Raw genomic sequence first — 14719 nt, forward strand, 5'->3', positions numbered from 1 at the left:
TTGTCCACTTGGGTTTTTTTCCATCTCAGTCCCTCCCAAGGCAGAAAGGGAACCACTAGTCAGCGCCTCGTGTGTGCCTTGCACTTGGAAATTGCTTGCAAAGCAAGAGGCCAGCCTTCCACAGACAGGGTTCCTGCCCAGGGGCATGACCCTTCTGACACTGCCCGGTGCCCCAGGCCACAGGGATGGCCATAGGAGGAGCCATGTGGAAGCTCCCTGTGGCTTGTGCTTGAGCCCTTGGGGCAGGGCTAGGGAGCTGCAGGTCTCCATGGAGGAAAGGACCAAAGCTGTGGGTCCAGGCGGGATTCAGAGGTGTGCACATTCTGTCAGTTCAGGGCAGCCCTACCTGCCAGCTGACCCCTCCCCTGGTGCTTCTGCTGAGAACGTGCCATGGAAGACGATGGTTTCCTACCTTGGCCTCAGTCTTTGTCACCAACCTCACCAGCCCCCAGTTGTTGCATATGACTTCCTGGCTCCTAAACGGAGCCACACCCACCAGCGCCAGCCAGGTCCGAGCCCCCAGCTCTCACCAGCCAGCCCCCTTGAAGACCACAGGTACCTCCTCAGTGGCCTCTCAGCCCCACCTGGTCCTTACAGGGGCCCCGGGCATCCTCGTCCCTCCCGAGTTGTCTCCCACGTCTCGGCCTGCCGTTCCCCCGCCCCCACCAGCAGCCACTCCTGGGCAGGGACCTACCTCAGGGCTTTGGGACAGCCACGAGCTCACCCTTCCAGTTTCTACAGAACTAATGGGGGACCCTCTCTGCTCACTCTCTTTTTCTTTAAAGATTTATTTATTTGGCTGCATCAGGTCTTTGTTTGCAGCATGTGGGATTTTTCATCACGGTGGGTGAACTTCTCTCCAGGTGTGGCACTGTAGCTTAGCTGCCCTGTGGCATGTGGGATTGGAGTTCCCCAACCAGGGATCAAACCCAAGTCCCCTTCCTTGGAAGGTGGATTCTTAACCACTCGACCACTGGGGAAGTCCCCTCTTTTTTTTTTTTTAATGGTGAACAAACGTACTTAACAGAAAGTATTATCAGTTTAATTTTTTGTAATATTTCTTATTAAATACATTTGGCCACCATTTAAAAAAGAGAGTAAGAGAAGGTCCCCATGAGTCCTGTAGAAGCTTTTCAGTGTATCATGTATATCTCAGTGGCATTAAATCCTTACATTCCATTGTTCCACAGCCTTCACCACCATCCACCTCCAGAACTTTGCATTGTCTCAAAAGTGAAATTCTGCACCCATTTAATGATTGCTCCCCATTCCCTTACCCCCGCCCCAGCCCCTGGCAACCACTCCCCACTCTGCTTTAAACTGCAAATTCCTTTTTTTTATTGGCTCTGAGGCACACACCACTGTCTGACTCACCATTTATCCAGCCCCCATGGAAATTCTAATTGTCCAATTATTTAAGGTGTGTCTCCAGCTCATGAAGCAGTGCCTTTATGCATCAAAGGCACTTAACCATTTGTTTGTTGAAAGACTGAGTGATCTAGCCACTGCATTCGGCTCTCAGGGGCTTTATCCAGACCTTACTTTATCCTTCCTCCCTACCCAGCGCCTTTCTGCAGTCCTGTCTCTGCATATCACCCTAGAATTTGTGAGCACTGATACCCACACTGTCTGATTCTCCCGGCCACCCAAGACTGAAGCAGATTTTTTTTTCAATCTTAACAGAAAAAGGACATTCTTTAGGATTGCCCTTCAAATCACAGTACTGACACAGTGCTTGAAACGGCAGCTTCTAGTTGTTAACTAAAACAACTAATTTAGTTTTTTCTAACTAAAACTTCAATTAGCAGCTTCTAGTTATTAATGACAGTAGAAATGAATTGTAAATAACACAAAAGACCTATCAAAGACCCAGAAGCAGAAGAAAAAGTCATGGCTGGGTAACAGAAGAAAGTCTGACCCACGCTCTCCTCCCTGATGTCCTTAGGGAAGAAGAGCCCGGGAAGGCGAGAGACCAGCACAGTGAGCACCCCAAAAGCGTGTCTGTCCCTCACTGTAGTTCAAGTTCAAGGCTCCTGTGTTCCACTGCAGGAATGCATCGGCGGGGCTGGCGGAGGCAGTGGGATGGCCCCCAGAAGTGGGTCAGAGCCTGGCCCCTCCATCTGCTCGCTGTGATGTGCTACAGAGGAAGATGTAGTTGGACCTCCCTCATTCCATCCTGAACAGGCTACCCTTGGTGGGAAACAGGCATGGGTGTCTGGGTGCTGAAATTCAAAATGAGTGTTCAGAGGCCCTACTTGAGCAAAGGAATTATGGGTACCTGGGACATGCTGGAAGCCTGTTCTCAGTCCGGTTTGCAGGGTCTGTCTGGTGCTCATGTCATAGCCCAGCTGTTGTTCAGTCACCAAGTCGTGTCCGACTCTTTGCAACCCCATGGGCTGAAGCCCACCGGGCCTCCCTGTTCCTCACTATCTCCCGGAGTTCACCCAAGTTCATGTCCATCAAATCGGTGATGCCATCCAACCATCTCATCGTCTGTCGTCCCCTTGTCCTCCTGCCTTCAATCTTTCCCAGCATCAGGGTCTTTTTTAGTGAGTCAGCTGTTCACATCAGGTAGCCAAAGTACTGGAGAAGGCAATGGCACCCCACTCCAGTACTCCTGCCTGGAAACTCCCATGGATGGAGGAGCCTGGTAGGCTGCAGTCCATGGGGTTGCTAAGAGTTGGATGCGACTGAGTGACTTCACTTTGACTTTTCACTTTCATGCATTGAAGAAGGAAATGGCAACCCACTCCAGTGTTCTTGCCTGGAGAATCCCAGGGACGGGGGAGCCTAGTGGGCTGCCGTCTGTGGGGTCACACACAGTCGGACATGACTGACGTGACTTAGCAGCAGCAGCAGCAGCCAAAGTACAGGAGCTTCAGCTTTAGCACAGAGGAGGGAATGGCAAACCACTCCAGTATTCTTCCCGTGAGAACCCCATGAACTGTATAAAAAGACAAAAAGCCCAGCTGACCAAGCTCTAATTGCAAAGGGCTAGATTTATTCTGTGGCCTGGCGACCTCAGCAAGGTCTGTCTGGGAGGAGCACGTGGTGACCCTGCAGAAAACAGGCCCCGGTCCCAGGAGGGTCTGGCCCACGAAGCTGGCTCCCGCCTCCCAGAGACCAAGACTTCTGCACAGGATTCCATGGAAAGGCGACTTCTGCTGAGCCCTGACTATGTCAGGGGGTCTTTGTGATGTCTGGGAAACGAGGAGGGGAGGGCAGGACCACCACCCAGCCCTCAGGTGAATGGGGAAGGCGAGAAGGATGCTGATAGGAGCTCTCACCCAATGGTGATGTGTGAGACCGCCTCCCTGGCTCCCCTGATCTGGACAGTCCATGTGCTCAGACATGCTGAATGTCTGAAGATTCTAGAGGTCCCAGCGTGGTGTGTCAGGGAGCTGGGACCAGGGAGTGGGTTTGACTCCAGCAGATCCACTAGGAATTGCAGGCTGAGTTGGTTTCTCCCATCATAGACCATCATCCCTTTGCTGGCTACCTGACGGGTGCCGGACTACTGGGAAGGGGAATGGAAACCTGAGCCAAAGCTTGTTGCTTGGGGTCAGCGTATAAGGACCAGGTGTCTCAGGTGATCCAGAGACTCGGCACTCCCCAGAACCTTGGAGGTGGCTGAATCCATCCTCCCCATCAATGTTGCATCATCTCTGAAGCCCACCAGCCTGGGGCTCAGCCCCTCAGGAAGGTAACATCTCACTCCCTCCTGGTCTCTGTAGCCCATCTGGCTTTGCTCATGCTCAGTTGCTCCGTCCTGTCTGACTCTTCGTGACCCAACGGACCATAGTCTGCCAGGCTCCTCTATCCATGGTATTCTTTCCCAGGCAAGAATACTGGAGTGGGTTGCCGTTTCTTCCTCCAGGGGGGATCTTCCGAACCTAGAGGTCGAGCCCTCCTGCACTGCAGGTGCCTTCTTTACCACTGAGCCACTGGAGAAGCCCTCATTTGGCTTTAGAGCTCTTCTAACTGGCAACGCAAGCTGGCCTCCCCGTGTCCCCCCACCGCAGCTGCCTCTGTCCTCCGAGAAGGAAAAATGGCCAACATATTGAGTGCTTACCATGGTCGTGCTGGGTATACACTCATTTATTCTTAAGCAGCAACCCTAGGAAGTGGGCACTGTCATCATCCTCACTGTACACGTGACAAAACTGAGGCACAGAGAGGTTAAGTAACTTGCCAGAGGTCACACAGCCATAGACGGCAGCACTGTTCCCTTCCCTGGTCCAGAGCAGCCACAGAGATTTAAAGATGGCAGCTGGACTCTTCCTCCAGGCGGGAAGGGGGTGCAGTCTAAAGTCCCCTCATTTCTCCTGGGCACGCTCCACCAGGCCTGTGAGTCTCTGAACAGACATAGACTTTCTCGTGTGGCCTCCAGTACTATCAAGCACCCGTGCTTTGTTCACAGAGCCCGAGGATGTGTTGGCATCTCCTGGACAGGGGACTTGCATTACAATTCTTGGAGTGTGTCCTGAACCACAGTGAACCAGGAGTGTCTGTTGTTTCCAGTCTCCCTCCTACATTGCCCAGGACTCTACCTGACCGCTCCTGCCAATTGACCATCACACACAGTTGCACAGGTCGTGCACTGCCCAACCCTGAGGGTGCTCTTCACACGGACTGTGCGATGAATGAGCCCTCCCCCCAGAGGTGTGATGTTGCCACCTGCCCAGCTGCCTGGGCAACAGATCTGTCTTGGGTTCTGATCGGAGCTAGATGAGATTTTTACCTGCCCTTGAAAAGCTTTTCCCAGACAGATTTGATGGTCCTGGGATCGTCTCTCCATGCCTTGTCACCAGGCCCTTTGAGATCCACCTTGCTATGGAGCTGGCAGGGTTCCACGGGGCCTGTGCCCTTCTTGCCCAAGCTGGAGCTACAGGAAACCTAGTCTGCCTTGAACGTGTCCTTCACTGGACACGTACAGAGGAATGAGGCAGCCCAGGGTTCACCACCCCCCGGCGCCGGACTGGGACTGGAACTCGGACCTCTTGACTCCAGGACCTTGGTCCTTTTCCCGCTCTCCCAGGCAGCTCTCTCTAACCCTGTTATTTCATCCTGTTCTTTAGCACCACGAGGGCATCTAGAGGGCAAATGCTTCCCCTCCTCCTCGGATTTCCTAACAGCACTCAGCAGCAGCCTGGGTAATTGCTGGGTCTTGTTCCTCTCTCCGGCTCCTTAGACAAAGCACAGAGACGCCACAAACACCGAGGCCCGGCATCTGGGGAATGGGCTTAGCCACAGCTCGTTAGAGAGCGTGGAGCTGGGACTGGAGACTTGAGCGTCTCCCAGAGGCGGGGTAAGTCAAAGCAGTGGCACACAAGGACAGGCAGGGGTTGCTCTGATCGGGGCTTCTCTGGCTTTAGGGGCAGATGTGGCCATAGTTCACTCTTTTGCTCATCAGACTTTGAGTATCGACGCTCTATCCAGCCCATGTCAGGTACAAGGTGTATGTGCAGAGAACCCATCGTCCTTCCCCTTGAGAGCTTATATCGTCCACTGGGGGAAACAAGTGTTACCTGGACTAGACTGTGGAAGGCATTCAGGACCATCATGTGCAGTTGTACATGTTGTGCACTGCCCAACTCTTACAGGCATCCTTCACACACACTCTGAGATGAATGAACTGTCCCCTAAAGGTGTGATGCACCACCAAGCCTAGCTGTCCACGATGGCTTTAACATCCAGGGAGGACCCCTCCTATGGTGGGAAGTGAGACAGAGGAGGTGGCCGGTGCCAGTTAGAAAAGATTTCACCCCAAAGAAGATGCTTAAACTGAGTCTTGAAGGATGAGCAGCACGTGTCCAGCCAAAGAACAGGGAAGGGGGTGCCGGGCAGCGGAAAGAATATTTGTCAGCCTTTGGATGCATGAGATGAGACAGGCAAGAGTTCTGGAGAGGCTTCTAGGCATGCATTCATGTGGAGGAGAGTGATGGAGAGAGGCAAAAACAGATCTCAGAGCAGCTGGGGGGTGGAGATGGGGTGAGCTCAGAGTCGTGTAGGACGTTGGTGGGGGCGGCGGAAATATGAGACTAGGTCCTCCTGAGTTTGACCAGAGGAGTAGCTGCAGGTCCCTCTGGCCAACTCGCCCTCCCAGAGGCCTGCCTATGCCAAGGTGCACATTCTGAGATGGATATCTACCAGCTGGCCCTCAGCCACGGGTCCCATCAACAGCATAGTCATACCCCCATTTATACAGAGGCCGATGTTGCCTTCTGCCGGTGTTTACGCCCTTGGGGTCATTTATACGGTCTATTTCTGGAGCATCCCTCACCGCCAAGAGGGCACCAAGAGCAAGCACCACATCTCTCTGCCTTCGCAGGGCTCTCGGATGGCAGAGTTGCCCGCCCCCCTCCCGCCTGACCCAGGGTGTACGTGCTTGTGGCATTCTGGTGATGGCTGGGGAGAGGGGGTCCCCAGGAAGGAACTAGGCCAGACCAGCGATTGCCACTCACTAAGGTGCTAATGTGCTGCTGTCCCTCAGCAATTACAGATTTTGCTTGTCCAGGCAATAGTTGCAAATTGGATGTGGGACAGGCAGGGGCAAGAGATGTAATTTGAAAACCAAAGACCTGGAGGGAAATTGAACAGCGTGTGCTGCTGCGTGAGCCGAATGTCAGGAGGGGGAAGGCTGCCACTCACGTATGACTCTGGCACCAGCGCTTTTCTTAACTCCGGGTTTGTGGCGGTATAATCTAGGTATACAGTAAAAGTCACCCTTTTTAGGGTATAGTTCTTTCCGTTTTGAAAAACGCATACAATCTCGTCGCCACCACAATGATCACGAATCCAAACACCGGACTTCCTTTGGTCCAGTGGGTAAGAATCCACCAGGGGTCGTGAGTTCGATCCCTGGTCCAGAAAGATTTCACATGCCTCAGAGCAACTCAGTGCACAAGCCACAGCTACCAAGGCCTGTGTGCCTAGACCCCACGCCCCACAGCAAGAGGAGCCACGGCGATGAGAAGCCCGCGCAGTGCAGCTAGAGAGTAGCCCCTGCTTGCCGCAACTAGAGAAAGCCTTTGCCCAGCAAAGAAGACCCAGCATAGCCATAAATAATTTTTTTAAAAAGAAACCAAACACCTCCTTCACCCCAGAAAGTTCCTGGTGACTTTCAGACATCAACCCCAACCCAGCCCCAGGCAACCAGGGATCTGTTCTGTTCTCCATCCTTACAGTTTTGCCTCTTCCAGAATGTCACACAGAAGTCAGTCAGAGAAGCAGAAACACTCTATGACATCCCTTATATGTGGGCTCTAAAGGACATGATACAAAACAGGAGGAGATTCACAGACTTAGAAAACAAACTTATGGTTGCTGGGAGTGGGGGGAGCGGTGGGGATAGTTAGGGACTTTGGGAAGGTATACACTGCTATAGTTAAAATGGATAACCAACAAGGTCCTCCTGTAGAGCGCAGGGAACTCTGCTCAGTGTTATGTGGCAGCCTGGGTGGGAGGGGAGTTTGGGGGAGAATGGATGCATGTATATGTATGGCTGAGTCCCTCTGCTGTCCACCTGAAACTATCGAAACGTTGTTAATTGGCTGTACTCCAATACAAGATCAAAAGTTTCATTTAAAGAGAAAGGCAAGTCAGAACCCCACATAAATGGAAGCACGGAGTACGCTCACCTGTGGCGCGTGGCTTTACCACAGCCCAGCGCTCTTGAGCTGCATTGGATCACTGCAGGATTCACTCGCTCACTCCTTGTCGTTGCTGACTCGTATTCGCTGGCGTGGACGTGCCACAGTTTACCCAGCTCTCCGGCTGCAAGGAGGATGTTTGGAATGCTTGCAGTTCAGGGTGGTTACAGATAAAGGCTGTAAACATTTTGCATACAGGTGTTTGTGTGGCCATGTTTTCATTTCTCTTGAGTCCATACCCAGGAGTGGGATTGCCTGTGGTCATGAATGTTTCACTGTGTAAGAAACTGACAAACCGTTTTCCCTAATAGCTGTACCACTTTGCATTCCTACCAGTTCCAGGGGATCTCATGCCTTACGAATTTAGAGAGAAAAGGGGAGGGAGGTGGGAGGGGGCATTCAGGATGGGGGGACACATGTGCCCCGTGGCTGCTTCATGTCGGTGTATGGCAGAAGCCACCACAGTGTTGTAATTATCCTCCAGTTAAATTAATTTTAAAAAAAATAAAAAAGGGAAAGAGGGTGCTACGGGGGTTCTGGTGACAAGGCTTCAGTGTTGGAGGGCGGCTGCCAGGAGAGGGGAAACCAGGAGGAGAGAGGTTTGTGTAACCTTCTGGCCACCCCCATCCCATGACACTTCAGGATTCCTTTCCCATTTTAATCTTCTTAGAAGTGCCGTTCGGACCCTTGCCAGGGTTACTCGTTGGACCTCTTTGTGTCATGACTTCCCATGATGGATGAGTTTTACACGTTGGGCGCGGAGCCCGAGCTGAGCCTCACTCTTGAGATCGGTGACACCGGAAAAATAAATGACCGTGGGCAGTTTCCCACACACCACTGCCTGAGCGTGCTGTCTCCCTGTCGCTGCGCCTGGGGTGTTCTGGGGGCCACTAGCTGGATGGGGAGCAGGGAGACAGGCAGTGAGAGGAGGTAACCCTCCCCCTCACCCAGTGACAGCCTCAAAGCCCAGCCCAAGGGCAGCCTGGACACGGAGCCCAGCCTGTCTGCCAGGTGCCCAGAGCGCGCTCAGGGCTGAGACCAGCAGGGACAAGATACAGAAGGACGGGGTGATTGCCGGACCCTCCCTGGCCTTGGGAAATTGATGGTCCCACTTGGGGTAGGGGATGAGTAACTTACACCCCAGGCTAAGCAGTGTTACCAGAGGCGGTTCAGGGATCCATGCCCCAACATGGCACACACGGCCTCTCCCCTCTCTTGTACAAGGAAGAAGGGTGCCCTAAAGGCGGGGCTCTCGGTGCGGTAATATGACTTGGGCCCTGAATGACAGTGGGGGCTCTTGGCTTGGTGAGGAGAGGGCTGGGGCCATGGGCAGGGGACACAGCACAGCAACAGAGGCCTAGAGGTCAGAATGTAGGGGTTTGGGTAGGCTGGGAAAGACAGTTCATCTGCATGGTTCCCGCCAGAGCTGCCCTGGGGCCTGGAGGCGACCCTGGAGGCTGGCCAGCTCAGGGGTCCCCACAGACTGGGTGTGGCGGAGGAAACGATCGTCATCTCTAGGCCTCTCTGAGACCCCCTGAGTCAGAGCTGGGGCACTGGCAGGAGAAAGAATCAGTACCCCCCAACCCTGCTCCAGCAGCCTGGGTCAGAGCGCTGGGTACACTAGGTCACGGGTGGGCGGCTGCCGCAGGGTCTGCTGGGACTTAACAATATCCTGTGTCTGTCTGTCCGTCCACCCAGGTGCAAGTTCTTCAGTCTGACCGAGACCCCGGAGGATTACACCATCATTGTCGATGAGGAGGGCTTCCTTGGTATGTGCTTCTCCCCGGGGGCTTGGCTGGACCGTGGCCTGTGGTCAGTGCTGGCTGCTCGCCCACCTGTTTCTGCCCCCACCTGCTGGTGGGTTACAAAGTTGGTAGAGCTTCCTTCTCTCCCCTCCATGTTCTGATCCCTCAGGAGAGGACCCACAGCTGAGAGGGGCCAGTGCTTACCCCACCCAGAACTAAGGCCACCAGGGAGGGAGGGGGCTTATTCTCTGGGGGCTCCTCCCACAAGGGAGGTGCTTTGAAACATCCTGAGTCCTTGTTCCCATGGGAACAAGCCGCGGTCACCATCCTTCTATGATTTTCCGTTATCTTCCCTGGTGACTCGGACAGTCAAGGACCCACCTGCAATGCAGGAGACCTGGATCTGATCCCTGGGCCGGGAAGATCTCCCGGAAGAGGGAATGGCTGCCCACTCCAGTATTTTTGCCTGGACATTTCCACGGACAGAGGAGCCTGGCAGGCTACAGCCCATGGGAGTGGCAAAGAGTCGGACACGACTAAGCGAATAACAACTTTTCTTCCGTCTTTTATACAGTGCCTCAGGGTATCACCAAAGTTCCTACCCTATCTTTCTTCCATCTTTTAAACTGAGATATAATTTGCATACCATAGAGTTCATCTTTTTTTTTTTTTTTTGGCCTCACCGTGCAGCATGTGGGATCTTAGTTCCCCAACGAGGGATAGAACGTGTGCCACCTGCACTGAGGACATGGAGTCTTAACCCCTGGCCCACCAGGGAAGTCCCACGGAAAACCTACTTTTTAAACAGATTGTGGTCTTCTGTCATAGATGAACTGTGGGTTCGTCTGCCGGGCTCCAGCATGGACTTTTAGGTGGTTCCTAGGTCTTTGTTTTAAATCCATTTGAGTTGAACGCTTAGACCCATGACTGTTCTTTGCCCCACAAGTAACTCCTTTACAGTGAAATCGCATGTTAAACTCTTGATATTGATACATTTTCCCCAGCTCCTGTTGAAACAGAAAGACTCTGGCGCTTGGTGAGCCCTCAGACACCAGGCCCTTAGCTAAGCATCCGATGGGGTTTATCTCACATAATCCTCCAGGCGTCTTCTGGAGCCCATCCTAATTTCAGCAGCCCACGTTTGAAAGCTTAAGAAATTGAGACGTGGTGGTTTTATCCAGAGTCATACAGCCAGGATGAAACCCTGCCCACCTGACCCCAGGCCTCTTGACCCTGATGCTGCGGGGTGGGAAAGGCCTGACTTGACCGCGCGGAGGGCAGGCCACATAGCGCAGGGACCCGCATGCCCCGCTGTCAGGAGCGGGGGTCTCCCAGCAACGGAGCTGCCCACCTGGGGTCTGGGAGGTGACAGGCGCCTCAGCAATCCACCAGGGACCATCCTCAGCTCTGAGAGGCTATTTTTAGGGCCTTGGGTGATGGGTAGTGACATAAATAATAACCCCTTTCAGTCTTGAGATGGTCCACCTTTTCTCTAGGGAAGGGTAGGCCTGAGGCTGGGGCAGCCAAAGCTCCACCTGCCAGGTGAAGGCCTTACAGGGCCAGTGGGACCACACTGTCAGAACTGGGGCCCTGGAACCCCAGCTGCCTGAACCCCCACTCCTTGACAGTCCTGAAGCTCAGCCCTGCGAGAGGGGTTTTCTCAACACCCCGCCGCAGGCTGGTGGCAAGGAGAGACTGGAAGGCATGCCACGAGGCCAGAATGAGGTCCCCCTGCCTTTACACCGTGATCTCCTGCCCATCAGCCTCCCTCTCTGGGCCTCAGTTTCATAGTCTGTGAAATGGGAGAGGGGCTGACTTCTGAGCCGGGTCTCTAAGCAAATGGATAGCATTCTGCCCTGAGAATTCAGAGAGGCAGACTATGTAAAGGGATGGCACTGGCTCCCCTGGGGCCCTTTGCCCCGTCCTGGGAAGTCGAGTGTAGGAGCACATGAAATGATGTCAGAGGTTACCCTGCACCCCGGGTCTGGTAGTGAGACGGAGCCTGACCACAGAGACTGAGCTGGGGGGACGAGGCAGGGAACAGCAAAGGTAGAGGAGTGGGAAGAGGGGCCTGGGCCAAGTAGAGAGAGGTGAGGACGGCCGCCCTCTCCCTCCCCAGCCCTTCACTTGGAGCCTCAGAGTGCCCCCTGCGCTGAGAATGGCAGAAAACAAAAGCCAGTACCCTGGGGGAGCTGACGGGCTAATGGGACCAATTGTTGACTCCAACTAGCTGCTCACCCCATACGACTGTGGGGACTTAAATGAACCAAAATTAAATAAAACGTTCGATTGTATTTTTTTTCTGTGGCACTAACCACATCTCCCGTGCCCCTAGCCACATGAGGTGAGTGGCCTTGGACAGCATAGGTGTAGACCGTCTCCCTGAACCCAGAACTTCCTCTGGGGCAGCGCTGGTTCCCAGGTCACGAGGACTACAGCTGTTCCTCCAGAGGACATGGGAGCCGCCGGGCGGCTCTGAGTCACGAGGAGCTTGGGATAGGCAGACAGAGGGCAGGTTCATGACAGTCAGCGTGGTCGTGATGCGTGAGCTGACCCTTACGGGAAGGACCCCTCCAGAGTTTTCCGAAGAAGGCTTTTGGGATTCAGTCTTCGTAAAAAGGGACTTTTAAAAACTTTTCCTGTTAAATCTGTTTATTAATATGTTTATAAAATGGCTTTAGCTGATGGGACCGTCAGGGCACCCCAGCCCTCAGTGGCTCCTAGGGCTGTCTTTGCTCAAGATGGCATGGTTAGGGGGATTCCCTGGTGGCCTGGTGGTTAGGATTTGGTGTTTTCACTGCAGAGACCCAGGTTCAGGCCCTGGTCGGGGGACCATGCTACTTGTCATGTGGCAAGGCCAAAAATACCAAAAGAAAAAAATAGATGGCGGGGTGGAGTCTCACAGTGCTGTCCCTGGGAAGTCCGCTCTGGCCAGTTCCAGGCCCTGTAGGATTTCAGAATTGAGCTGGGACTCTTGGCTCTGGCTGGGCCGTGATTCCTCTGGCGGTCCTGGATCTGAGAAGTCTCTCTTCCGACACTCCAGATAACAAGTGGAAGCCCGAAATCAGAACCTTCTTTTTAAAGCCTTTCCTCCCGCTCCACCTCCCAAGCCCCTTCCCTTCTCTAGGAGGCAGCCTGCCTCTCCAGCCAGCCTAGCAGAGGACTGGCCCTTCTCAGGCAGCAGGGCCAATGGGCTCCCTAGGCTGTGGTTGCCATGACGACCGGAGCTGGGCAGGTAGGAGCCTGGGTAAGGCCTCCAGAGCCGTCCTGCACAGCCTCCCTTGGGCATTGTTATGATCCTGAGAGCCCCCTTAACTCCCCAGGCTCCAGGCCCCTCTTTTTAGCCCCTGCGCCAATTGGGGACCTGGCCCTTCTTCCCATGCACTGCCCACACAGAGCGTGAGAGTCTGTGTATAAGGCAGACCTGGGTTTGAACTCTGGCTCTGTTATTTCCCTAAGTGATCTCGGTTAAGTCACCAGTCCCTCAGAGCTCTGGTTTGTCACATGAATAGGGTGAAATAACAGTCTTGGTCCAGGGTCGGTTTGAACAGACAGCCACGATGCACGGAGAGTACCGTGGCTGCCTGTCCGTGCAGTTGCACACACGTGTGCCATGTCCCATGCGTAGCCTCCCCGGGTGCTCTCTCTGCAGGACGGGCTGGGTAGGATGGTCTTCACAAGCTAGTCAAGGAGACTCCGGGATCACTGGCCCCCTGACCGTACCCCGCCGTGTGGGGCGCCCCCGGCAGGATCCCTAGGCTCTCAGGAGGGACTTGGGTGACAGGTCTGATGGAAGCAGGGAGAGAAATCTTGGGCCCTCCATCCTGTTTTCTCCTGGCCTCCCTCCCCTCCACCCCCAGCCTCCCCGGGAGGTTCCTGGGAACCCAGTTTGAAAACCATAGGACCCATTCCACCTGGATAAGATGATAGCAGGACCTGGCACCTGGAAGGGTCATGAGAACCAGAAACCACAGAATCGCTGCCGAGTCCTCATCACTTCACAGCTGGGGAATGAGGCCCAGCACAGATAAACCTCTTGTCCCCAGGGCCCCCGCCCTACTGAGCTGCCCGGCACGTCCAGACTCCTCTGAAGGTCCTCCCAGGAGGGACAGAGGCCAGTCTCCCGTCCTCCTCTGACAGATGAGGGCGCTCGGGTCCAGAGGGCGGGCTGGCCATGGTCGCACAGCTGGGGCCTGTCAGTCACAGGCCGGCCCTCTGTGTCCCCCTCCAGAACTGCCCTCTTCAGAACACCTGAGCGTGGCCGACGCCACCTGGCTGGCCCTCAATGTGGTGTCTGGCGGCGGCAGCTTCTCCAGCTCCCAGCCCATCGGCGTGACCAAGATCGCCAAGTCAGTCATTGCCCCACTGGCCGATCAGAACATCTCAGTGTTCATGCTGTCCACCTACCAGACGGACTTCATCCTGGTAAGCTGTGACGCAGGCACCCCCACCAACGTGATCCGCAAAGTCTGTGCCCCCGCCCCCATTTCATGGTCTGCTCAGAGACAGGTCAAGGGGACCTTGGGGTCATCAGTCCAGGGTCAGCATGGCCCAGGCTAGGCTCTAGCTCCATGCACTACCTGCCCTTTGAGTGGACCCTGTTTGGTTTGAACTGGATGCCAGATGTGTGGGTGGGACGCCCTCACAGCTAGACTTCTGGCTCCCCAGTCCCATAGCACTTCCTCCAGGGGGGCAGGCATTTCTGGTCAGAGTTGCTGAGTTGCTAAATCATGTGTGACTCTTTGCAACCCCAGGCTTCCTTGCCCTTCATTATCTCCCGGAGTTTACTCAAACTCATGTCCATTGTCCGTGATGTCATCCAACCATCTCATCCTCTGCTGCCCCCTTACTCCTCCTGCCCTCAATCTTGCCCAGCATCAGGGTCTTTTCCAGTGAGTCGGCTCTTCACGTGAGGTAGCCCAAAGTATCGGAGCTTCAGCTTCAGCACCAGGCCTTCCCATGAACATTCACGGTTGATTTCCTTTAGGATGGACTTGGTTTGATCTCACTGTCCAGTCGCAGAGCTGACAGCAATTCCTGGCCACCGAGTTGTTTGTGCTCTTCCCCCGTGGGGGCGTGGTCGGGGGGCAGGTTCGGCACCACATTCTAAAGGGAGTGGGGCATGGACCCACACGTCCCTGCCCTCGGGGGGGGCATCTTCTCCCCTCTGGTCCTCCCTCCGTCCCTGGAGAGTCACGTGCCCCTGTCCCAACCAGGACAGCGGGAGGCCAGGAGGGGGACACTGGTTCTGGGCACAGAATTTCAGAGCGAAGGGGCCGGTACCCCCAGCCCCACTCCAGCCGGGGATCATGGGACACTCAC

The 14719-nt window shown here is 54.7% G+C and overlaps 1 protein-coding gene across 2 annotated transcripts in view; it reads left to right on the forward strand.

The window, feature by feature from the left end:
• CASTOR2 (cytosolic arginine sensor for mTORC1 subunit 2) overlaps positions 1 to 14719 on the forward strand; it is a 54690-nt gene that overhangs the window by 29301 nt on the left and 10670 nt on the right. Inside the window, exons 1-3 of one of the 2 annotated variants that reach the window (XM_040260712.1) lie at positions 8371 to 8582; positions 9351 to 9421; positions 13629 to 13822. In XM_040260712.1, coding sequence (XP_040116646.1) covers positions 8383 to 8582; positions 9351 to 9421; positions 13629 to 13822 — 465 coding nt within the window. In that variant the 5' untranslated portion in view covers positions 8371 to 8382. Of the gene's footprint in view, positions 1 to 8370; positions 8583 to 9350; positions 9422 to 13628; positions 13823 to 14719 lie in introns of those variants that run through there. The other variant, XM_040260723.1, reaches the window with a different exon arrangement.

Source organism: Oryx dammah, unplaced genomic scaffold (assembly GCF_014754425.2).
Source record: "Oryx dammah isolate SB20612 unplaced genomic scaffold, SCBI_Odam_1.1 HiC_scaffold_2, whole genome shotgun sequence".
Classification (NCBI taxonomy): domain Eukaryota; kingdom Metazoa; phylum Chordata; class Mammalia; order Artiodactyla; family Bovidae; genus Oryx; species Oryx dammah.